Consider the following 25979-nt stretch of genomic DNA (forward strand, 5'->3'; position numbering starts at 1 on the left):
CAAAATCACATGGCAGGTTGGTGGCCCTGTGGCCTGTTGGCGGACCATCATGAATATATTGGCAGCAGTGTGGCAGCAGAGAAACCACCTCCCTAAATTAGTTAACACACCACTTTGTTAAGAAACACCTTGAATTAAATTCTTGAAATAGTAGCTGAATGCTGCTTTCCCTTATTTTAGAACAGCGGTTGTCAACCTTGTTAGACCCAAGGCACCCCTTGCAAATGCCATCTTTTTGGGTTTTGCTCCTTTTTATGGCTACATAAAAATACTAGAGCAATTCTTTTGTTGTAAAGACACAACAGGTCAGAATGTTTTTAACATTGGGGATTCCTATTCGAAACCTCTGGGTTTATCTTGTGAATCATGCTGGCACACCTAACACAGTGCAGCACCCTTGAAAGGGTCTCAAGGCACCCCAGGGTGCTGTGGCATGCGGTTAAGAATGAATTTTAAAATATCAGGTTCATTGTGGCCAGATCTTGGGACAGCAGCCTGCCTGCATTACAACATGGTTGTCTTCAAGGAAATTTTGCCATCTGACTCCCTTAAAGTCACTAATTTTTCATTGGTGCCCCAAAGGCCCCGTTTGGGAGCAGAGGCTCATTATGCTGACTGCTGTACCAATGTACACTAGAAGGGCCTGACCCAAACTGAATGGATTTTGTGTGTTAACATTATATGAGCCCTGAAGACAAAAACTCGCTGAAAACTTGCAGCAGTGACAGCAGCAGACTGCTCCCCATGAATGAGTATACCTCAGTGCTGGCCCTGGAGGGCAATCCTGTCTAGCGGTGGGAGGCATTTTAGCTTCAAAGCATGCTCAATCCTTGGCTTGTCTGCTTGACCCTCCAAATGGGGTGCCAGTTGTGCTGCTAGTTTCTACTGACTGTCTTGTTCGTGCTAGAAATCGAGCTGAGGCAGCTTATTGATTTCACTTGGCTCCACAGAGACAATTCAGGTGGCCACAAATTCTGCATCGTCAACCCCGGATTGACAGTTGACAGCATTGTCAACTCCAGATGGCCAAAAAGCATGAGTCCTGCTGGAGAAATCATGAGACTGGCATTCAAAGCCGTGCCCTTATTTAGGGGGGTGGTCGGGGAACGGTGCATTCTTTATTAGCTTCTTCAAGATTTGTATTCTTAAGCTTTTCTCTGGGTGTGTAGGTAAAGCTGTGATTCTTCTGTGAACACATGAATCTGGGAGTTCAGTCTTCAAGAAAAATTTCACGATCGTAGCAGTAAAATCATACGAATGGGCAAAACCGTCTTGGTCAGGGGTGGGTTTCAAATGGCGATTCCTTACATAAGGACGGATCCTCAATTAGCCAGTATCATTATTTTGTATGTGTAACATCATACGTGTTACACAGTTAAATATATGCATTTGCAGTAGTCAAAAGAACACATTTATTAAACGGCTTATTTGTTGCTTTTGAAATGAACGCTTATTTGAGGCATGATCAAAGTCAGTACGTAGCATGACCAAATTTCTAGGTTTGGGGCATTTGTTCAGCATTTCAAACTGGAATGAGTAACTGAGCATAAATGTGAGTTAACTTAAGAGCTACTAAGAGCTGCAACTCTTGTTCGTAGCTGTAATATGCTCTGCATTATTGTGCGCTTGCTTGTGCCAGTGGGTTAACAATACCTAAGTTGGTCTCCTGAAAACTGCTTTTCTCTAGCATTAACATTTTAGAAATGAAGCATTTTTCATTTTGTTTGATGGTTACCAACCCCTGATTTATGGCGAGCCTAAACTCCTTCAGTGGAAATTATTCTTTGGCTTAGAGCTAACTTTGCCTAGCTTATCTTTATGCTAGTGCAGTAACACTGTTATAATGCAGATCACTATGACAAACAGAAAAGTTACACATTTGCAGGGTTGGGACTTTTTTCCTTGATGGTGCTGTTTATGGCTGCATGCAGACCTGTATCTCTCCTCTTTTGCAAATGACTGTGATATGCTTCCCCTCAATCTAGAGAAGTCTGACTCCTATCCATTTTTTAAACTGTGCCTCCTCTATTAAAAAATTCTTTGGCAATGTGGAATTAGTTCCTCTTCTCCCCACCCCTCTCCCCAGCAGCACTAATGGCCATTAGTGTTAATTATTTAGACCTCCTTGTTTTGCAGTCAGAAAATGTAGAGATCAATGTGTGTTGCTGGGAAAAGAGATGTTTACCCCTGGCTCCAGTATTTCACCCCACATCTTTCCAAATATGTGTCCTGGTTGATGATATCCTTTCATTCAGCACAATGTAAAAAACACTATTGAGTAGGCTTGTTACTTTTTTTATGCAGCAAGATTTTTCCCGTAAATGTGAACCCTCTGACACAGCCCTAGGTGCTTTTTCTTGTGTTTTTATTAATCTCCTGCTAATTTTCTGCTGCCCTGCATTGTGTGCTCCACTCACAATAATGACTAAAACCAAGTGGTGACCTTTCCAACTGAGCCACCCACTTCTCTTTGCTGATGCTTGCAGATATTTCACAGGATGTCTGGACTAGAGATGCAACCCAGGCATGATGCAGAAAGCCAGAGACAAAGCATATTGTCTTTTCCTTTCCTCTTTTCTGTGCAGAGATCCCTGAGTATCTTAAAGGCATGCGCTGAGCAGTAGCCACAAATACTGCAACCCAGTGGGCACGCTTCTCATTTTGTAACAGAATCCAACAGACCTCAGTTTAATTTCTCCATCTTCTGAGATGAGATGCAGATGACCACTCTTAACTTCAGTTAAATCCTTCCGGGAATTCAAATAACTCAGCCCTTTTGATTCCTTGGTGGTCACACACGTGGTAGAGTTGGCATCGTTTCCCTTTAAATAGGTTGTGAGCCCTCTAGTGGTCCTCACCGGTTTCTTCGTTTTAGGAGCCACCGGTGCCATGCCCGAGTTGTCATTTGCTTAATGAGCTTGGCTCTCCGTCTTGCACAGGTTAGTAAACCCGGACAGCTGGACCTGACCCTGTGCCTCCTTTCTATTCCATGTGTTGTATAAAGACAAAAGTTGCAACATACTCCTATTGTAAGAATCTGAGTGTCATCTATAGGTCTGTCTGTCTATCAACCAATCGAGCTAAATAAAAGCAGGGATCCTGGTTTTCTCTGCTTTAAAAAAATCCCCAATTTTCAGGGGGTGTATATGTATGTGCATGTGTATGTATATGTATATCAGCGGTGTTTCATTCAATCATGGGAAAACGTGTATTTAGGATTATTTTTCTTTAACTGAAAATTAAGGATTTTTTTTAAACTGGAGGAAACCAGGATCCCTGCATCTTAGAAATGTCTTTCATAGTTGGTGGGCTTTCACATCATGTGCTCAGGTTCTGGTCTGACTCCCACCACTACCATATCAGGGCTTTGACCAGTGCTTGTTACAGTGAAAATCAAACCTAACAGATCCGTGTAAGCAGTCTTAAAATGGAAAGAAATATGCCAGTTCAATATGCCAGAAAACGGTGGTCTGTGGGCTACCGTTCCCACAGCGCATCATCATGTCAAATATACCTGGAGAGGAAAGCTATTGAAGCAGTGGTCTTTCATGGGGCAAAACTTGCTAAATAAATGATTTATATTTTTTCCTGCATTTCAGAATTTCAGAATGCATTTCCTGCATTTCAAAATGTAGCTGAACAGATCAGTGAGGCCAGCTGTATGTAGAAACCTTTGGGAACACAGGAAGAAGAGGGGAAAAAATGCTTTTTTGTGAAAAGCAATGCAATTCATTTATTCATTCTGCATCTGTCATGCCAACGTAATATTGGTGCTGATGGTCGTATAGGAATTGCAGACTACAAGTCACCTGGAAGAACCCATAATGAACATGCTGCCTCTCTGGGTCTCACTGAGGGCATTTAAATGACCTGCTCAAGGTCACAACGGGTGTCCATAGCGGGGCAAAGATTGAACCCAAGTCTCCAAGGTGTTAAATTACATCTTTACGACTAGGCTCCCTTCCTTTCACAATGGAAGTGATTGATAATTTAGGTGGCCTGACTGTACCCAATGTACACCCGCGCAAACACCCTTCGATTAACCCATTGTTAGTGTACAGGTGACTCTGCGACGGTAGGTTGATTACCATCCCTCCGTGTGCTCAGAGATCTCTCAGCAATCTCTGGTATTTCTAATTAAGCCATTGCATTATCACATCCTTATTGAGAGAGGAGTAATTTGTGGTTCTAATTAATTTAATTTGAGTCACATGTGCCTGTGTTTACAAGGGCCATTCTTCCCCATTCCACAGGGCTTTAGCTCATATTGACCATCTTTATCAGGTTGGCCATTATTATTATTATTAATTTATTTTTTTAGCCGTTGCTAAAACTGTGATGGTGACAGCTTCCTTTTGCCTCTTTGAGCTTGTTTTGCCAAAACTGAGATGATACATTGAGACGGTCTTTTAATTAAATGCATTTTAGGTGTTTCCGTGGGAGTGAAGGATGTCATAGGGGCGGCAGCACAGAGAAGTTACAAAATAGAAAGTAAAACACATATTTCCCCCCAACTGAGCTTTAAAGACACCCTACCGTGACTCTTACAGGGAAGAGCAGGTAGTCTTCATTCCTTAATATGCCTGTGTAGTTGCAGTTCTCTGCTGGGATTGGTAGCCAAGTTGCCATGTGCGTGCATATGTGCATGTATGTGTGCATGTTTCGGAGGTGCATATTGGCCAACTGGAGACTACCACCTCGCTGTACATAAACCTCCAGGCAGCCGGTAGACAGCAGTGCCTTCCAGTCATTGCTATCCTGAATTCGATTCTGCGTGCAGTGGCAACTGGCCAAAGGTTATATTTTTCTTCCCTAACGCCATTAGTTGCCCACACAAGGCAAGTGTATTCCCATTAGCAATCCCACTCCCCACCTCCCATAGCTGTGGTTTCTGCAAGTGGAGGATGTACCTTGGTGTTGTAGGCTGCACCCCCTCCTTCGGCCGGGAATAAATAGGATACGTTGCGGTCTATTATCCGCTGACTTGACCCACCATAGCAGGAACTAGACGTTTTTGCAATAAGCCCTGGTCTAAATTAATAAACAACTTTTTACAGGAAAATATTAACATGAGTTATTCCCCAGACTCTTTAAGTTTCTCCTGGGCAAGCCTACGGATGGTTTTTGGAGCATGTTCTCCAGATGCTTAAATCGGTTAAAAAGTCAACAACTGCTAAGTCTGCATCAAACTCCAAAGCTGAGCAGTGACACTAAGATTCACGGGCCATTGAAGGGCCTGCCAAACTGTAGCCTTGTGCGTGTACTCCATCAGTGGGTTTTTCTTTCCAGCCATTTTCAATCTCCTGGGGATTACAACTGTTGAAACTAGTGACAGATTCCAAAGGAAAGTTTTGTTCTGTAGTTTCTGTTTGTTAAATGTTAGCATTTGATGGTTGCCATGCAATATGTTCAGTGTCTGGCTCACTTGAAACCTGCAGCTCGGCTGCATCTTCCTTCTTCAGTACTTTAAGTATCTAGATTGCTGTGCTTACCAGCACTGGCTCAGGTGTGTGCTCAGGACATGGGCAAACGCATCTGTTCCATATATCGATCTCCTCCATAAGATTAGCTCGGGAAAAGAGTGAAAATATATATAGTTGGGAGAAAACCGCGCCTGTTGCACAGTGTGACTCCCATGAAAACTGCGAGAGCTTTATTGTCCAAGTGGGTTATGTGGATGTGGTCACTGTCTGCAGAAACAAAGCTGCCTCTTAATTGTTTGGTCCGAACAGTTTTGATGTTTCATTATCCCTCAATCAGTTGGTGCCCTAAGGGACAAGAGCTATTTGCTGGTAATACACTAAACAGAATAAAGCTTGGAGCACTGCTACTCCCTGACATTTGAAAACATTTAATTTAAAATACAGGCTGGAGTATTTGGGATTCTCCAGTACAGATTAGACCAGCCTGTCAACAAGCAGTTAAGTGGGCACTGTCTGTCACTTGTGACTATATGGGTATTCTGTATTCAGGGCTGGCATCTTTCCAATTACCATAAAAACGAGGTTCTCCCCGTACCAGGTTGTCTTGCTGCTGCACGTCTTGTTCTGCTTTCTGGAGAAAAGTTCGACAGGAGCGTGGCGTTGTTTTTCTCTCTTAGTGCAAACAAAATGCATGATGTAGACAACGTAAGGAGGCGTAAGTGCCACGTAAATCGCATCCTAAAGACAAAAGCGGATTGCAGACACCTGAATTACCGAGCACTTGATGTGCACTGTCGTCTCGGTTTTGTGTTTATGTTTGTTTCCTTGCAATCAAAGTGAAACATCGAGTGGGGTTATTTTCTCCGTTCCCCTCCCTCCCCCCCCCATTATTGAAAACGCTTTTGTCTTTTCCGTCTGCTCAAGGAAACAGCCTCTTCTGAGCTGTAGGTCAGTTCCCACAAGGAGGCACATCATTATTACTGGGCATTGTGCTACCTATTGTGGGAGCCCACTTAAGGTCTCCCACATCTCTGACCTCATCACTGGCTCATCCTTGGAGATCCTTCTCCTGCGCCCTTTCAATTGTTTCTTCATTTGCATGTTCGTTGTATAACCCCCCCCCCCGTTGCCATCCTCCCCAGCTACCAAATAATCTCACCTCCAACTAATCCACGTAAGAAATCAGTAGCCTTCTGTTTTCAAGCTGCAGCAATTGGAGGTCACAACTGACAGCTAATGTCTCTATTTGCCTATCATTACGGTGGGACGCGGGGGGGGGAACTTGTGTTTTGTCAATAACATCTATATTTGTAAATGATCTTTTTTTTAGGGATAAGGATTATCCTGTTTGGGCTTTTGTTTCACTTGGTGGGGCCAGCTGGAGCTGTTCCTCCAAAGCTGATAGAAAATTTGCTGTTTCAAATCTATTTCTAGGGAGGCACTTTTTGGGGGGGAGGGCAAGGGTTAGAAATCAACCTGTTTCTCTTCTGCCGTTCTGATTGGTGCGATAACATTGACAAGCCGATCGCGTCAAAAGGAAATATCCTTGGCTTAATTGTAAGCTAAGTCTCTCTTAATCCAGGGGAGCATTTGAGATTCTGTCCAAGTGTTCAATTTCCCAGGCCGCTGAGGTCTGTGAATTTCTTTCCCCAGCCTCCAGGCTGCTGCAGCACAAGTCAGCATAGCTAATGCAGATAGATCTCTCCCGCACTCGCTCCCGCTCCCTCTCCCTCTCCCTCTCTCTGCTTTGATTCGATATGAACAGACTGGTAACTCCAATGCCAGAGCGAAATCTGACATAACTCTGCAGATGGCTACGTTCGGATGATACACCTAGGGATTTTCTTTTTTTTCCTTGAAGGAAGGTAATATTTGTATGCTAACATTTCTTTTTTTTTCCCTTGTTGCCATTTTTCAGGACTGCCAGTCCCAAAGAAGAGCCCAAAGTCGGTAAGCACTCTTTCTATGTGTGTGTGACTTCCTTCTGTTTGTCTCCGTTGTAAGGCAAGGGGCTTGCTTGTGCGTCGGGCTTTTTTTTTCTTTTTTTTTTCCCCTCGTCTCGTTATTATTATTTTGGTGTGGATTGTTTTAAGTTGTCTGGCTGTGGCCACAATGCCCACCGTGCAGGGTGTGCGCTGCATGGTGAGATGAAAGAGGAAAGCCCTGCAGGAAGGGAGCTTGCCTGCAAATACAGCTGGAGATGCACAGATCCTTGTTCCCGACGGATGAGCCGCTCGGCAGTTTATGTTGCCCCCTCCTCAAATGTCATTGTTTCCTTTCTGTGCAAGATGGGAGGCTCCACCTTCTTTCCAGAGAGCAATTCCCATCGGAGGTGTCCGGGGACTCCAACCTTTGGCATGAACTCAGTGTCTTCTCATGCACCAGGAGATGAATTATTTACCAACTACAAAAGCAGGGCAGTTTACGGGGGGTGAAATGGGGGGAGGCCAGGCATGTGCAAGGTGCGTCTCCAGGTTCACGGGCATGCCGTGAGCTGCCGTGAGACTGGGAACATCTGGCTTGCTGTGTGGGGGGCACCCTTTGTTCCTTGGCTCGCCTTTCGCAGCGTTTCGCTCTCAGCACGAGATCCTTTTCAACGGGAAAGAGAAAGCAATGATTTCCTGTCCTTTCTCATCTGGTTTCCACGTACAGCTGTTACCTGGTTGAGATGTTAGATAATGGCTTGGAGGCTCTCCTCTAAAGTGTGCTGAAAGCCCCGCTCCTCCTCCAGCGTTAAGAGCTGAATATGCTCTTTTGAGCCAGGAAAAGGGGGTGCTTATTTTATAGGGAATGAGAGGTTAGCAAGGTGGATTTGAAAGGGGTTGATTCCTGCACAGCTTTGCCGAGTGAAACTTCCCCAACGGTCCACCGTGGGTGCCGGCAGTAGCAGCCCATAGCCGTGCAGCCCGGTGAGAGGTTTAATACGGAAATGAGCAGCAATCTCCTGCTTTTAATATGAGTTCCCTGTTCCTCCTAAAAGATAGCCCTGAAATAATTAATGCGATTCCCACGGCTCAGGGGAACGCTGATTAAAGTCACGTGACTTCAAGCCTATAGCATTGTCAGCTTGCATTAATGTTGAGAGGGAGAAGAGCAGTTTGCGCTCACGCTCCGATCGCAGAAATGTCAGGCCATATGCATTTACTTCTGTGTCATAGTCAAAGATTAATTCAGCCCTTGGTAAAATAGAAACAAGTGTGTAAAATATGTACAAGCCCAGCAGATTTTTTTTTTCTGCCCCCCCCCCACGGCATGTTTCCTTTCCCCCATTAAAGAAGGTTTCTCTGCATTTGATTTAAGATAGTGTAACCCTTGTTATTAAACCAGCTCTGGGAAATGAACTTTGAGTTTTAAAACTGGGCCTTCTCGCAGGATCAGATCTAGCAAAATCTCCTTTATTAATGAGAGGCTGTATTAAACACCTGTCTAGTGAACGGTGTCTCTTCAGCAGCATTTAAATCTGTGCAACATCTAAATCCACTTAGAGATTATCCTCCCTGGATGAAGAGCGAAACTGTTTGCAAACAGGTGTCGTCCTGGAGCCTTCAGGGAATCCACCAGCCTCAGGTGCAGTTGGTTTTTCCTGGAGGTTGCTTGCGGAAGCTGCTTTGCTCATTGAAAGCAGCCCAATTCTTTGGACATCGTGCTCCTGGAAGGCTGCTTCCTCTCCTGCCCTTCAGCATTTTTCACCAAAGCCATATACTTGTGGTTCTCAACTTTTTTGGACTTGGGGCCCCTCAGTAACTTTGTCAACTGAGTAGGACCCAATTTCGAAATCTAATTTATAGCTTGATAGATTGTGAATGGTCCTGCTTTGAGCAGGGGGTTGGACTAGATGTGACCTCCTGAGGTCCCCTCCAACCCTCATTTTCCATGATAACAATGCTTCCTTCCTTGCACAGGGGCTGGGCAATAGGGTGGGGGATTGTCTAGGGAGGACCCTAAGCCTGGTTTATCTGCTTAGCTTATCTGCTGATCTCTTCACCCCTCACTAATCTCCCACCCCCCAAAAAGGGGAAAAAAAGTGAGCTTTTTCCCAGAAAAAGGAAGAAGCTGCTAAAAACACTGTTTTCCCTCCCTGTTTAGGTATAGGAAGTGCTTGCACTCGCAACTAGTGGACAGTATGTTAAAACAGTATATCAAGGCAGCTTATTGTAGTCTGAAAGATTTAAGGATCCTGTTATGCAAAGGTAAATGAACAAAATGATCAACTTGCAACATATAATCCATCATTTAGTCTTAAGGAAAAGAATAAACACAATAACATTATCAATCCAATATTTATAGTGGCTTCCTTTGCATAGTGTAATAAATGGAGGTTTCATGTTTAACCGTGTTAAGAAGCTTAGAAAGAAAGAGTTTCAAGACACGGTTGCATCGGCTCGCAAGATTTGCATGCCAGTCTCTACAGCCTGTTCCCAGTTGGGGTGGGATTGCTAAGGAGCTCCCTGAATGGTGCAGATATCACATCCTCGTGGCACTAACACCCCAGTTCCCTCAGTACTCCTCGAGGCAGGGTGGCTGCACCTCTGAGATCCCCGACATGGGTCTAGTGTAGCTGTTGTCCTTCTCTTGCCCTCACTCTTCTCTAGGAAGCCCTGACAAAATATTTACTTCTTGATTAATAAATGAGCTGCTACTAAAGCAGCATCCCACAGTCAGTTCTTAGGTTAGTAGACTGACCCTAGCCCCAGCTTGCCTTTTCTGAATGGCCTTGAAGAGTGAACTCAGGCAACTTCAGTGATTTCTCCAGCTCTTCCAACCAATTTGTTGCCCATCCTCTTCCTTTCCTCCATCCTAATGAAGCACCAATGCATTCCTGTCCTCAGCCTGTGGTCCGTTTCTTAAACACACCCTGGTTTTTAGCTGGTTTTGATCCACTAGCCTATTCCCGTCAGGCCACATCTGTGTCGCTGTGGGCTTTTGCCTCCAGTGGCAGGCCTGGAGAAGAAATGTTAGGCCCTTGGGAGGTTTGGTGGTACCACCACAATGGTGCTGCATGTGTTGTCTGCTCTAAAGAGAATATTGTATGTGCAGACACAGGGAAAAGAAATAACTGCATTTTTGAGAGGGTATTTAGAAGATTTTATGTCTTCCATTGTTATTTCATAACTATCAGTTGATGTGCTATGACCCGAGTTCAAGGTATTCTTCTCTGCTCGTTTGCTTTGTAGAGTTTTTCAGGTTGGCGTGCAGGGCCCAATTTGTAAAATGTCCCAAGACCAGATTTTTAAGTTCTCGTGTGTGGAGCTGGCTAGAAATTTTCAGAAAAAAAACCTCGCCCTCCCATCGTCCCCAGAGGAAATGTGGATTGTTTTCATTAGATGGACAAGTTCACAGAACATGCCTGCTTTCTGTGGCTGTGTCTGATTGTCTGAGGGAGAGCCAAAAGTGAAAAACCTCAACTAAAAATTTAAAATCTTTCCATTTTCTACAGTTTGGGGTGAACATTTACATTTTTCAGGAGGGGCGGTTTCATGAAAAGTAGATGAGTTCTCCTGAAGCCATTGAAGTTCGTTCTGCTCACCCTTCATAATCATGGCCAGATCCATTGCGGCCCTCAATTCCCTCCAGCCACCAAGATATGCCATGCAAACGTAAGAGCTAAGGATTTTGAGAAGAACTAATGCCGCCTCCTCCTCTGTTCCCCGTTCCCCTCTTCCCTTCCCTTCCTCATCCTTGTTTAGATCTCTAAAGTGAAGCATTTTCAGGAGAGCTCAACCAGGCTACAATGCATTCAACTTACAGTCTTGCCCTTCGGCTCATGTGCATTTAGCTGGTGTCAGGATCTATGCTGAGCTATTTTTGTCAGGATGAGGAATTGATTATCTGGCCAAAGTGTGTCCATGATGCATCTCTTTTTATGCACGAAGGGGGACACAAAGGCCTTTTTTCCAGAGCACTAGGAGCAGAATCAGTGGGCTGTGCCCACAATCACAATTTCTGAGCTTCCTTTTCCAGAAAGTCCTGTCCAGGTCTCGCCCAAGGTCATCCTCATCATCACTCCTCTCCCTGTCTAGTAGCTCTGCCCTTGCTTCCTGCCTTTGACACCTGCAAGCATACATTAGTCCGCGACAGCTCAGGCCTTGAGCTTCTGTCCCAGCCTTGCTAATGCCTTGGGCAATGGCTTCTGCTCGTTCGGCTACCACTACACAAAGCAGCTTTTAATTGCTCCTGTGTATAGGCTTTCCACAGCACTGCACTACTCTCTACTCAGCTATCTCGCCTTCCTTTTTTTTTTTTCCCCATCATGTAAAAACTGCAAACTCTTTTGTATTGTTTTTCGTTTGCCTCCTGTAATCCTCTCTCAGCTTCGGGAGAGGAACGGGGATGGTGCAGTGCACGGTGTAATCCCGTTAGCTTTCCCAAGCGACTAGATTTGGATTGGCATTGTAAGCACGTGGAAGGCTGGCTTCTTTCTGAGCTTCATGGAAAATATAGCTATTGAGATTTGAAAGGGTATGGCATAGGGGAAGGATGTGTAGACAGCTGTATAAACCCCACAGGAAACCTACCCTCCCTACTCCCTGCTCTTGGGTCACTACCCTGGGAAAGGGGGCTTTTATCTTTCTCATGGTCAGTGGCCCAAACAAAAACTGTAGGGTAGTTTGTCTGCAGTTTTTGCATTGCAAAAAAAGGGAAAGCTGGTTGACAGAAGAGCTTGTGGGAAGAGGAATACATTTTGGGGAAGGTAATTCTGATAAAGGCTTTGGGAGGTTTTGCAGGCTTACTCCCTCTTGATTGTTTAGGCGAGGAAACCTGGGTTGGGTTTTGCATGTCTTTGGGCCTGAACAAACATTTCATTTATTCCAGAGTAACAAAGAAGTAGACACGCAGTGCATGGCCCTATATCGTCATAGCTCATTCAAAACCAGCGTACAATTATGATGGGGGAAAAGCAGGGGCAAAGTTACACCAGTGTGAAGTAAGCCAGCATAGATGTCAGATATCCATGATTTATCTCAGGGAAACCTTTTGTTCAGGGTAAACAGGACACTAACTCCCACTTAAGGGTGAGGCGCTACAAAAGCACATAAAGGACTATGAGGTGGTCCATTTGCTCCAGACGGCAGTGTGATTTGATTCCCGTGTGCTCGCTTTTTGTCGAAGACATGGGAAGACCGAAAGAAAGTAGAAGTAGCTTGCAAAAGTGTTTTGTGCTTCTTGATGAAAACTCCATGGCCATATAAAAATCTCAAGTACCTACACAAAAACAGTGTAGTTCAGGTAGATCCCCTTTCACTTCTGAGCCCTACGAATGTAGCAGATATGTGTATTGGTGGAGAAAGGTTTGGCTCCAAACTTTTTGATTAAGCCGTGGATGAGGATACGTGCAGTACCGTACCTAGATTCCTGGTGGCGGCAGGCAAACTTTTATTATCGGGACCCTCTTTGCCAGAGATACTGCTAATAATATTTGAACAATGGGGGAAAAAATTACCGTTTTCGGGCCCCTTTTCTGTTTGTGCCCCAGGCAACTGCCCAGTTCACCCATGTCTGGCTCTGGATACATGGGCAGGTATGCAGTTCCTTGAGTGACCTGAATGGAAATGTCCTTACTTTTCATTGCTGTTTTTTCTACATTTAGAATTTCCAGGTTTGCCAAAGTTTGAAAAGAAAAAAAAACTGCTTTGCTCTGTACAGGTCTTTCACACTTAAATAATTTGTATTTATTTGCATTGATGACCTCAACTTAACGAGATTATTTTTTGTTTGGAATATACACACAGTTCCAGTTAGATCCCTTGGGCAGAATGGGACTCCAGATTTGAATGGTAGCTATTAATTATTTCATATAATAAGCTACATAAAGGTGCCTCTTAACAAGAAGGTTGTCCATGATGACCTTTTTGTTGGGTCTGTTCAAATCCTTGGTGAAGTTTTCCAGGTCCTGCTATCAAGTTTCTATAAGCAAGTTACTTCCAACAAGATGGGCTTCAAACCTGTGTTCACAGAATCCTATTTATTGTCTTTTAGTTATTTGCCCTTCCCTTACATTCCCTCAAAAAAAAAAAAAAAAAAAAAGATAAAATACCTTTTTTTTCTGTTAGTAATAAAACTCTGATTATTCACAGCTCAGATGCTTTTCAGTAGAGGTCTGCCTTAAAACTGCTTTGTTCATAAACTGGAATTTTGTGCACAGGGAGGTCTGCATGTGAATGAGCTTCTATTGTCACTTAGAAAACCGAAAATATTTAAAACGGGTTCGGATATTTGTCTTTGAAAACCGATGGCTGAGCCGTCTCAGCAGGTATGCTCTGCTCAAAATGACTTTAAAGTACAAAATTAATTTCATATTCAGGTCAATGGAGATATCATTTAAAGAGGTGCCAGTGATGGGTCATCCACTTCAGTACAAGTCTCGAATGTCAAAGTAATTGGTGCTGCCAGAATCGCCACGCCTCTCAGCCTAACCCAAAACACAGGCAAAGCTAAAAAAAAATAAATGGAATATTGTTGAGATGGGAAATACAGTAATTTAGGTTGGTCTTGAAAAACTCAGTGTGATAACACTGGGTCTGCACGAGCCTTGGATTTCAGTAGCATTGGTCGTAGCTTCCTCAGCTTGAAGAAGGGTGTTTGTACGCAAAAGCTTGCAAAGAAGAATTTTTGCAACTATTATTAGTTGGTCTAATAAAAGATATCAGATTTACCCAAAGAACTTCGCCTGCCTTGGATTTAGGTAAACGCACACATTTTTTGTTCTTAAAATATTTAATTAACAAGTAAATTAAATTCCTCATTCCACACACATTGAGGACCCAGTTTGACTGCCATCAGAGTTCAAGGAAATGCAGATGTTACGTTTGAAGTCTCTTCCTAACCCACTTGTTGCAACCTGGGCATTGGGAAGAACTGTGAACACACCAAACTATGGACCTGTGAAAAGCTGCAGCCCTTAAACCAGGGAGCAGCTTAAGTGCACGTTTTCCAACTCATCTTTGTGGATTAAAATTAGACGCTTCATATTACCTGATTACAAGTTTTTGCGGCTGAACACAGAAGGGGGGGGGGAAAATTCAATTGAACCTAGTTACTTATAATGCAATTTTAAATTTGTTTTATGCCGAGACGTGGAGGGCAGCATGTTTTCTATGATTAAGCACTTTCCATTTTATATATCTCCTTCTGCCAGTCTGTCCATCAAAATCTGTCACTGGGGAATTTATCTGCACTTAGCAGCAACTGGTGGCAGCCCATGTGTGACATTTCTTTCTTTCTTTCTTTCTTTCTTTCTTTATTTATTTATGTGCATGCAGAAACGGAAGAGTGTGGGGGGGATGATGGAAAACACCCACTTGGAGACCAATAACCGTCTGTTCCTTCTTTCTCTGCTTGCTTTTACTTGCAGCAACCACTTGAAAGGAAAGACAGCCAAAACAGTTCTCAGCATAGCGTCTCTAGCCACCGCAGCGGACACACCGCGTCCCCCATTCACAGCACTCAGGTGCTTCCCGACTACCCCGCCACTGAAGCACCGGCTGCGGATCAACCGGACAACTCTGGGCAGAAAAAGCCAGATCCATTCAAAATTTGGGCCCAGTCCAGGAGCATGTATGAAAGCCGACGTGAGTATTGAACAGGTGTGGTTGCTAAGACTACGGTGCTGGCAGCCAGTCTGATTTTCCTCCGTTAGGAAATGAATTTACTGATTTTTTTATTTTGTGCATGTGGCAAATAGAGGACTAAACTCATACGTGTGGAGGAAGCAGAGAGGATCAGCAAATTATGTCTGATCGACATTAACAAAGGGTCAGGTTTTGTCTTGGGTGAAGAATGAGCTCAGGCGGCTTTCAGAAAATGGACTTAGACTATAGGTTTGTGCAAGGAACAGTAATATATTTCAAATATTAAGGTCCTTCCTTTTTACTCTTTTTTTAATGCATCTTTAAAATGGGCATTAGGGAGATTTTTTTTTTTCAAAAGCAAGAGAGAAGAGTTAGGTGTCCAACTCAAGTTTCTTCTAGTAGGATAAGAATTTGCTTTGCCTGACATGGAAGTGGCAGGAAACGAGAGAGAAATTTAGTTTGCCAAAATACCGATCAGAGGCTTTTCCTTCTCGCTCTTGGGAGGAAAAATGCTGCTGAGTCTTTTGGCCTTTACCGGCATGTACTACTGTAACAATAGAGAAATCAAGCACATACAGTAAGCGGCTCTCTGTTAATAATTAATACATGCACTTGGCTAATAGTTCAGCAGGGCTTTGACTCCGCTCCAAGAACTTAAAATTGGTTTCAATCAGATCTTCCTCTGTAAACAAAATGAACATGCTTGCATCTCTCTAATTACACTGTCTAAGGCAGAAGAACCTCTGAAAGCTTCTCGGAGCAAGAGTTGAAAATAGAAGTACACTTTCAGAAACAATGGCTATTTTAATTAGGGGCAAGGGAGCTTGAAACTCTTATTGCTAAAGGAACATGTTAGAGAGACCGTTTTTAGCTGTGGAAACGATGAAGAGCTTCATAACACATTAACCAGAGGTTTGTGCAACTGATATAAAATCCACATTACCCCAGAATGGACAGCAGAGGCTTGATTGATTTTTTTTTTTCTTTTTTTTTTCTTTTTGATTTTTTTTTTTTTCTTCCAACCAGTTGAATCACTTTTAAATCTTATGGCGTGGAGAAAAATAATAACTCATGAGTCAGAGGCTTCCTGGCTGAAGATGCGTCTCTCCGGATCCAGTGTCTCAGCAATGCAGTTTGTGTGGCTCTTTTCCCTTCCAGACGTACTTGTTGTGGCCATGCAGGCCCAGGTTCCTTTTTCAGCCTTATTGGCCCCTCCGGTGGAGAAAGGAGGGATGTGGACGGTCCTCTCATCCCATCAGGAGGGGATGAGGGCCGTGTAGTCCGTGGCCAGGGCCACTTCCCCCAGAAGCCTTGTGGGAACCGAATCCCCTCTGCCCCGTGCCTCCCTGCAGCCTGGCTGTGTAGAAACCACGCTGTCATTGTCTTGGACCCCCTGCAGCTATTGAGCAAATTTCTAATTAACTGTTTAGCTCATGCTAATTAGTCATTAGTGTTAGCTCAGCAGCATTAACTCCTGCCTGGATTTCTCAGTGGAAATCTGTGGGCTGACTGGCCCTCTTCCCCCCCTCCAGCTCTGCAATTCTTCCTCGTCCCCAGTTCTCCATCTCCGAGCCCTGTCTCTAAACCCCAGCTTCTTGCTGCTGTGTTTTTCTCTTTCAGCTTCCCTCCTTTTCCCCCTCTATCAGCGCGTCTACACGAGATGCTACGGCGCAATCGCGACGAGCTCCTTTGTTGTAGCTCGTTGCTGCCGCACAGCAGCAGTGCTGGGCACGAACCGTGATGCAGTACACTACTGTGCGTTAGCACCAGGAAAAAACCGTACAATGACAGTGCTGCATGGTAACGCCGGTTGCTGCACAGTCATTTAGTACTTGCATTTAGGGCTTGCTAAAGTACTAGATGACTGCACAGTAGCAGCTACGCAGTCCGCCGGATGTGCAGACGTGGCCAAGTCCACCATACCTGTAGACGCAGCCACCATCATGCCTCCACGTTAAGCATGGGCCTGCCTTCTTCCCTGTCTGCAATCCTCGTCTCTCCCTGGCAAGGGTGGGAATTCTGCCTTCTGACTCCTGCTTGCTCATCCCTTTCCCCCCCTTTGATGCAGCTTCTCAGGGGAAAGTTTCACCTGGACTTCTTGGCAGCTCTCCTTAGGTATGCGCTGGTGGACAGATCAAGGATTTACCTTTGCTGAGCCTGGGCCTGTTTCAAACATGTGGTTCTCTGAGTTGGCTTCAAATCGGGCAATGAAACATGACCATCCTGCCTCTTCCATTTGCTTCCTTATGGCTTGGCTTTGCTGGGTTTCATTGTGAAAGGCAAACCAAGATTGAAAAGGTGTAACCTGGAAGGCACCTCATTTGCACGGAGGGTCAGACCCAGAAAAACTTGATAGTCGAGTTGACAAAGATTTTGGACTCAATCCTGCTCTTCTCCCCCAGGGCCGTGGGTGGTGGCAGTCCATAGCATGACAGAAGTAAATGAGAGAGCTTGGGTGCCAGGTACCCCATGCTAAGCCATTTTATTCACGCTGTGCTTAACATTTTGGCCTCAGTAAGTTACAGTACACTCATAACATAGTATTTACTGGTACTTCAACAGTTAGTGATGCAGAGATGCCATCGCTTGAGGCTGAAAAGCATCCCTTGTCTGTGGAGTGACATGGTACCCCTTTTCCCATCACACCCCTTCCTGGGCTTGGAAATGTGTCCCTTTTCAGTAAGCCATAAGCAACCCTCTAAAACTGCCGGTCCCAAATGGAGATGTGATACTTAACAAGTGGATATTTACTCATTTATCATTGCTGGATTTAATGTGGAAGTGGAGTTGCAAGCCTAGCACTGGGTTTCTTATGGAAACTATTGCTCTAAAACATAGTTGTGAACAACTTACTAGAGTGCAGTCGCACAACTTATTCCTCCTTCTTATTGCAAAGTGCAGATGCAATCCAAGCATCAAGCACAAGACAAAACCTTTGTGTGGAGTAGATTTGCAATAAGTAGTCCATGAAGTGGATTTTTTAAAAAAATCAGAGTATCTAACATCTATGAAACTATAAATGTATGTTGAATTTTATGAAGAAATCAAGGAAGGTGAGGTCTTAATGAAGGAGTTAATCCACTAGCAACTCATAGCTGGATTTTGGCTCCTTTTATCTTTGACTATAAAGCATGCAGAGATATCTTGATGCACCTTTTGAATGCAGCGGATACAAAGGAAAGATTGATCCTTGGACCATGTCCCAGTTTGGGCAAGAGTTTTATTCCAGCAATAATATGCAGAGATTTCATGTAGTATCACAGTGCCGTCTTCTCGAGGACGGGAACAAGATCACCTTGAAGGATACTAAACACATGAGCAGCTCTTCTAATTGGGAGCAAATTTCACTCACTACATTTTCCACTATTTGAGACGTGGATAGGGGCAGCCATGTGGTCATATGGTGTGGAGATACAACCTTTTCTTCCTTTGCTGAGTGCCCTTTGGCTAGCTGAAGCGTATCTGTGAAAGGCGATACTTGGTTCCAAATGACATGTCCATCGCCCACCCTCCAGCCGAACCATATATTTTATATTTTATCGATCACACGTCTTGTGAGATCGTGAGGCACTTGCCTCCTTTGCCGACGAAAGCTATACAAGTAAATGCCCTTTCCTGGGTATAAAACATCGAATCAGGATTCATAGCTCAAAACCAGTCCGAGCAGCCCGTGTTCTCCAAAGAAATACTTTTCTGTGCCCTGGCCTTGCCGCACAAGCTGCAAAATAATAGCAGCTTCGTGCATCCAGTGTGAATTAATAAGTGCGGCAGCATGTGATCCGGGGATCAATCCTGCAAGGTGCAGAGGACCCTGGCCTCAATCCAGCCAATTTCAACTTCAAGCTTTGAAGCCAGTGGGATTACTTAAATGCTTAAAGCTTAAGCTGGGCTCAAGTGCACCGCACTTGGCTGAATCAAGCCTTTGCAGAAGAGAGGAGGGAATATATAGCTTTCAGCTGAGCGACTCCTGAAACTAGATCATTTGGCGCTGATGATAATTTGCCATTTGATTGTGCTAAGTTTTAGCAGTGTGGTCTCCTCTTTATGCATAGCTCATTACTGCTAATTAGAGTTCTATATGTGTATCAGAGGGGAGACTTTAGCATTGAGTTTAAAAAAAAAAAAAAAAAAAAAGGACTGTTTCCAAGATCCGGACATTACGTGAATGGAGAGCCCTCGGTGGAAGAAGTTGTAATTGAATAGCTTACCAGAGCCGATGACTCTCACATCTTGTACCCTTTTATTGAAAATATATTTTTATAATATGCTTTTTATATTTCAATTTATTATAAAACTTCCTTGAAGATTAACACAATCTGTTGTCAAATTTTTCTCTTGTGGCCTGATTGCTTTGCAAAATACCATATCCTACATATGGCCATCTGTCAAAACAGCAGTAACAAAATGAATTAATCTGAATTGCAGATGTGTTAATGAATCCCTTTGAAGGACTTAAACATTTAATTAAAAGTAAAGCGGAACACTATAGAGTAATTCTGAAGCTTTTAAACTATTCTGGTTATCTTTAAGACTGGAATTTTATTTTGAGGCACATCGTGGGGTTGGGATTTTTTTCGTTGTAAATCTGATTAAAAATACAAACAAAGTTGACACAGTGTGTAGTTTTGACTTGACAGTCATTAAATAGAGTTTTAAAATATTAACACAATGGTATCAAATGTTTCACACTCCCCCCCCCAAAAAAAAAAAAAAATACTCTCCGGAAATTGCCGACTGCCTTGTGAGCAGACTGGCTTTGAAGACAGTAGTGTAGAAAAAGGGCCCTCTGTAAGGTCATGTTCTTGTATTATATTAACATGAAACAAACAGTTACATTCATACGCTTGGACACACAGATGTGCCCGTGCCCTTAGAGAATGCCTTTTTTTAGAAGGATCTTAGTATTTCTAGCATGTTGCATGAGCAGAAACGGCTGCAGAGCAGGTCTAGTTGCAAAGCTTATTTGTGACCACATGTAATGAATGATCATCTGTCACTAACTTAGCCCTGGATCTTAGCAAGGTACCAAGTGCTTCCTAGACTTCACGTGTGTGACTAGTAAAATTGCCAGTGCCAAGCACTAAAAAATGATGAATAAGGGGTTTTTTGTTTCCAATTATTTATTTTAAATAAGAAACACAATTAGAATTCTTTTTTTAATTATCTGCTGCCTCTTGAAGGTGCATTTCTGTCATATTTTTCAAGTTTTTTTTCCGCAATGGGAAGGGCTCGAAACTTTAGCTAAAGGAAGGAAAGAAACCATAAATAAACCATAAAAAACTGGGGATTTGGGAAGAATACAAAATATGAAATCCACGATATAACTGCAGAAGTATTTGACCCTGGAGTCATCTCATTGGCTTCATCAGAAGTACCGATGCTTACAGTTAGGCACGTGCTTAAGTACTTTGCTGAATTGTGGCCTAAAATACTTCCATGATTAACTGAGCAACAGTTATTGTTGAGGTTCACCCCCTATAAGATCTTGTGATCTGTGCACGGCAGATTTGTTCTTCCAGGCAAGCCTGCTATTTTGTTAAAGTGATATTGCAGTGGGAAAAAATAGATGGTATCTTGCATGTAAAGATAGGGGTTAGAGACGACCGAGTAACACTTTAATTAAATGAAGTCGTAGTGTCTGAAAACATTTTTTCAGTTTTCAGCATCCACCTTGTATGTATAGTTTCTTCTAATGCTGGACATAAGATTTACCTCTCGCAATCCCAGAAACTGTGCTGTGATGGTGGAAGTGGTTTACATGATCTCAAAAAGAACTTTGTAGAAAGCTATTTTTTAAAGTTTTTTTTTTCCAAGAGATTCATGCATTACGGGAGGGCGGGGAAAAGTTGAATAAGCCAACAGTTGTTTTAATCCACGGTCCCTGTGACCTTTGCAGTGGTACGTGCGGAAGCCTAACAAAATATCTATATCGGTTGAGTACATTTTAAGTGAAGTTGAACAAGAAAGCAGATGCATTAAGCTTTGCAAAATTGTAAAATTGATATTGCAGCTATGTCACCTTCGCCTGCAACTGGACTGAGCAAGGGTGAGAGAGAGAGAGAAATCAATTCCACGAGTTTTGGAGAATGTAAGGATGTGTTGAGAACGTGCCCGTGTCTTGTCTCGTGTCTTGTGTTGGTATCGCTGCTACTTTGCCACTGCGGCCCATTTGTGGCCAGGGTGGTTCAGAAGGGCAAAAGGTGATGGCTAACGAGGAATGAAGGCACCACGTAGTTGCTTTAGCTTTTCATTGGCAAGCAACAGACCGTAGGCACTTGCAGCACCTCCATCCACTTTGATAGTCTTCCATGAACCTGCCCTACGGCCTGTTGATGGCATGGAGTCCGTCTATGCCACTGGTCTCGTTCCTCTTCACCGCTTGCACAAAACTCTCTTGACTGCCTTTGCGTGTTATTCGAAACGGTGGCTTCTAAAAGTAGGGTGGCGGTCACCACCCATCTAGGCTGACACTAAGGCGGTCTTCCAAGTAGGTGCGCCTACTAGGGAGTTGGATTGGAGCTCAGCAGCTGAACAAACACATCCGGGAGTCCTTTTCCTGTACCAAGATTCAGCAACTTTTGTTTTAATCCGCAAAACGATCTGCCTGAACCTTGGGAGCACTCAGGTTAATTTTACAAGGCAGTTACAGGCTTGTGTTACTCATATAAAATGGTTGTGCATGAGCTGGGGGGGGGAGCGGGGTTGTTTTAGCAAATTGGACTCCATCAGTCAATTGCCTAATTGGCAAACGGATGCAAAAGCTGCCAAGGGAGTTTTGTTTGCCCGCCCACCCTGTATAAGTGTGTGTGTTGTGTAGGTTGTGTTTGTGTCCCCCCCTCCTGTAGTCTTTCATAGTAAAATGCATTGCTGGGTAAATGCACTTCGTGGTAGACCTTATGTTTCATTGCTCTGGTTTGAAGCCCACATTTCAGCCTCTTTTTGTGTTACCTTGAGTGGCTGCTCATAGACTAAAAGGTACCTGGATGAGGAACATAAGGCAACATTCAGCAAGACTGTAGATTTGGCAAATGTGTGAAGCGATGCTGAGAAAATGGGCCCATGCTGACGATCTCTGTTGAAGCCATTTTGTTTCTGAAAGGCAGGCCATGCCCTCTAATTGGCTTAGCCAGAGTCTGCCAAAACCCTGTGAAATGTTAGACAACTTGTAGAAAGTGTCTGCATGGTTTCATGCTTGGATTAACCAAAGATGACGACAAACACCAATTAATTTATGGTCTAAATTCTGTTATGGGGGATGTCCTTATTTATAGCAAATAGCCTTCAGCCAGCTAGTCCTGACTGGTAAACACTACCGACTACCAGTCTGCTCATCACTTTTATGATTCTGTAATTGTATTTGGAGAAAAATTAGTTTATGACTTCAAGAGATGATGCATATGATTTTAAGCTTAGCTTTTAACCACAAAGCAATCAAACAAGAAGGTGTCGGATGAAAAAAAGAGTGCATTTCAGTCAAGGGCCGTAACAGGATCTGAAAAAAAAATGCCAGCTCCCTGACACCCGGGACTTGCACTCACCTGTTCATTTCATTTCCATTCTTCCGTATTGTGGATTCATGTTGCAGTTTAAACTCATTGGTGAGTCACTGAAAGAGGAAGCATCAGAGCCAGCCTGAAGTCTACTGTATAAAGCACCAATCGATTAGACTCAAACTTTTTGTACGACAGACATTGACAGCATTAAATGCAATAAGAACCCAATCCTAAGCTCATGGCCGTCAATTAAAGATGCTTCCATGGACTTTGGAAAAGGCCTTAAATGAAGAGAGCCGGTTTACTTGTTTTTAGATACCGGCATTGATTTTTATTTGATTATAAACATGCACCCCAGCAATAAATATTTACCAACATCCTTGATAGTCATATTAAGTATCATTCCTTTACTAAAGATGCAAACAGCTGGCCAATACAAGAATAACTTCTTCTGCCATTAATTATAAATCATGGGGGTTATTACAAAATTAATCAGTGTTACAGTTACTAACCAATAAATATTAAATGAACCTGAAGGTGTCTTCTGATATGATTTAATGTTAACAATTAATTTTGCTTTTAAAAAAAAAAAAGAAAAGAAAGGAAAGACAGCATGGATAACTTCATTTAAATTATCTCTGTTCAGTTGCACTTCAAGGATATCCCTTTAACATATGTAATATTCAGTGTAGACATTTTGCTTCTGTTCCATACTAATAAGTAGGTATAGCTGGGCCCTTTTGCATTTCCAGCTGCCTTTGTCTGCTCAGTAGAAAATGAGACGTTTTAAAAATCCAGGTCCACAGCATCAGCTGTATTAACTTCAGTGGCACTCCTCCGATTCACACCAGCTGAGGATTCATCCCTTAGCTATTTCAAGAGCCATCAGCTAAGAAACTGTGCCCTACAAAACCTAATGATGACAGTAGAAATCATAACAGCAAGCTCGTTTCTTTTTTTTTCTTCCATCGAAAGAAAAGCGTCTGTATCATGTTGCTAATGGAATTATCCTCTCTTATAGAGACACGTTTACAAAAGGCTGTTGGACTTATTAGCGACTCTAATACAGATGAATACTAATATCATGGTGCTAAGCAAACAGCAAGAGCTTGTAGCGCTTCTCAATCTCCTGCCCGTTGTTCAAACAGAAGCGATGGAGTTCTTAGCTGCAGTTTACGATTTAAACCTATGAACGTGCTTAGTTACACCTTGAAGTCTTGCACCTCTCTGATTAGGTATTCCCAGCTAGCGAGCCTTGTTAAGGAGCAGAAATCAGAGCAGCATACCTAATAGATAACTTCAGGACCCATCACCTCCTGCAGTCAAATCCTCAGAGGCGGCAGAGGGTGGAAGGATCACTGGCAAGGGTAACCTTGCTGCAAATTTTTCTCCGTTCATGCTGTCCCTGGGTGGGAAGGGGTGGAACAGGTTTTCAGCTGCTGCTTTGCTTTGAGATCTGCCACCCCCTGCCCTACCCCACCTCCGAGAGCCGTAGTTTGAAGGCTGACAAGGCCAGAAATGAAAGGCGTCCATCCTTCTGTCCTAATGTAGCAGTGACGAGTCAAGGAGATGAGTAATTTCCCCCCTTCCAACACACACATGCATGTGCATGCACACACAGACATGCATGCACACTGTTTTCTGCAGGAAGATGCATCCTGGTGTTGTTCCAACCCCCCCTGAAGCCAATGCAAAGACTCGCAATGATTTCAGTGGGCTTTGGATCAGGTCCCAGGGGAACGTAAGCAGAGCATTCACGAGGGAGCTCCATGGGGGTCAGGTGGCTTTCATCCAGAGTATCCCACATGGAGGCAAACTGTAGACGATGGTTAGTCCTTCATTGCATTGCTTCTGCAATGTTTCTTTGTTCACAGTCCAGTGGTGCCCCTCGTTCTCCCTCATTGCTGGCGAGTTGTACCTAATGCCACAAGTCATTAGTGGGATTCTGCAGTAACATGCTATTTGCTATAAGCGTGGGCCCTTAAGTAAGGCGTCTTGTCTCTGGTTTTATCACTCATAATACAAGAAAACTGATAGGACTTGGAGGACTTTGGGTTTAAGCTGCCGGCTTTCCTATTAAAGGTTGTAATAACATTTCTCTTTCCTTCTGTTCCTTCAGTTCCAGATTATCAAGAACAGGATATCTTTCTCTGGAGAAAGGAAACTGGCTTTGGATTTAGGATTTTAGGTGGAAATGAGCCTGGAGAACCGGTGAGTGCTTTTGAAAGTGGACTTGTTTCTGATCGCCTTGCGCAGTCCCTGCCAAAACACACGCAGGCATACCCTGCTCTGTGAATAGCCTGTCCATTTGGTTCTGACCAGACTGCACCCATCCAAATACTCCAGATTTGGAGGAGACTAAAATTCAGCGCTGGCCCCGCGTGCATGTTACAGGCTAGGCCAGCCCCCAGATCTTAACACATCCACACAGAGGTGGAAAGTGATTTTTCCAATCAGTCTTTCAGTAGGTTCCTGTTTTACTATTTGACCTTAAGAGCAGTCTCTCTCAGTCTCTTTTATCTTTCCCTGAATTAACTTGGTTTCTTAGCTGTGAATCTAGCATCCCGGAAAGGTGCCAGACTAAAAGCACCTAATTTTCTGTCTGTTTGCTGAGCAGGTCAAGCATACAAAGTGTCAGCGCGCATTGCTGCAGGCTGCCCTGTCAACGTGCTTCCTGTCCATTTGTGGGGAAAGGGAGGTCACGGTTTTCTTTCATGCTGCAGCAGCGTTGCTGAGCTCAGGGGCAATAAACTGAAGCCAACCTGGTGCATGTGAAAGTGGAGCTGAGGTGATGAGCTCTAGGGTCCAGCAAAGAGATTGATTTAGAGTCCAGCTTGCTGCTTGGTCTTGCTGCTCTGATTGACGATGCTATTGCTAATTGCCCTGTGCTGTTATTTAGTCTCTTTTGGGAAACGCATCCTCTGGAGGCAGGTGATCAGCCAGAGTGAAGGGATCTTGCACACAGTTATATCCTGGTGATAAAGAAACAAGGGTGATTGTGCTTGTCATCATCTGGTCCTCCTTCCTCACGTCGGTTCACAGAGGTCTTTATTCAGAACAGCTGATGGATGTCGGTCACTTGTGCTCACTGCTGATTTGGGTTATACACAACCCAGGGCTTCCAATCTTGTTCCCAGTCCCCCCAGGCTTCCTTAGCTAGCTGTCTGATTGTTGAATACCTCCCCCTTTTTTTCCCCCCCCAATAGATTTACATTGGTCACATTGTACCGCTGGGTGCTGCCGATGCCGATGGTCGCCTGCGATCCGGAGATGAGCTGATCTGTGTAGATGGCACACCTGTGGTTGGAAAATCGCACCAGCTCGTCGTCCAACTTATGCAGCAGGCTGCCAAGCAAGGCCATGTCAACCTCACTGTACGGCGCAAAGTTGTATATACAGGTATGTTCAGTCTGATTGGGAGGACCTCGCTTTATTATTTTCCAGTCTTAATCCAGGGAATTTACTGGTCAGAAACCCTGAACCTCCATCTCAGA

General features: G+C 43.8%; 1 protein-coding gene across 15 annotated transcripts in view; it reads left to right on the plus strand.

The window, feature by feature from the left end:
• Positions 1-25979, plus strand: part of MAGI1 (membrane associated guanylate kinase, WW and PDZ domain containing 1) — a 402777-nt gene that overhangs the window by 355110 nt on the left and 21688 nt on the right. For 14 of the 15 annotated variants that reach the window (XM_090022950.1, XM_090022949.1, XM_090022947.1 and 11 more), the window contains 4 exons: positions 7342-7373; positions 14776-14992; positions 24605-24696; positions 25692-25884. In XM_090022950.1, the coding sequence (XP_089879076.1) occupies positions 7342-7373; positions 14776-14992; positions 24605-24696; positions 25692-25884 (534 nt within the window). Of the gene's footprint in view, positions 1-7341; positions 7374-14775; positions 14993-21002; positions 21081-24604; positions 24697-25691; positions 25885-25979 lie in introns of all 15 variants that reach the window. The other variant, XM_090022951.1, reaches the window with a different exon arrangement.

The sequence above is a fragment of the Crocodylus siamensis genome, chromosome 11 (assembly GCF_052110815.1).
Source record: "Crocodylus siamensis isolate JL-2025a chromosome 11, ASM5211081v1, whole genome shotgun sequence".
NCBI lineage: Eukaryota > Metazoa > Chordata > Crocodylia > Crocodylidae > Crocodylus > Crocodylus siamensis.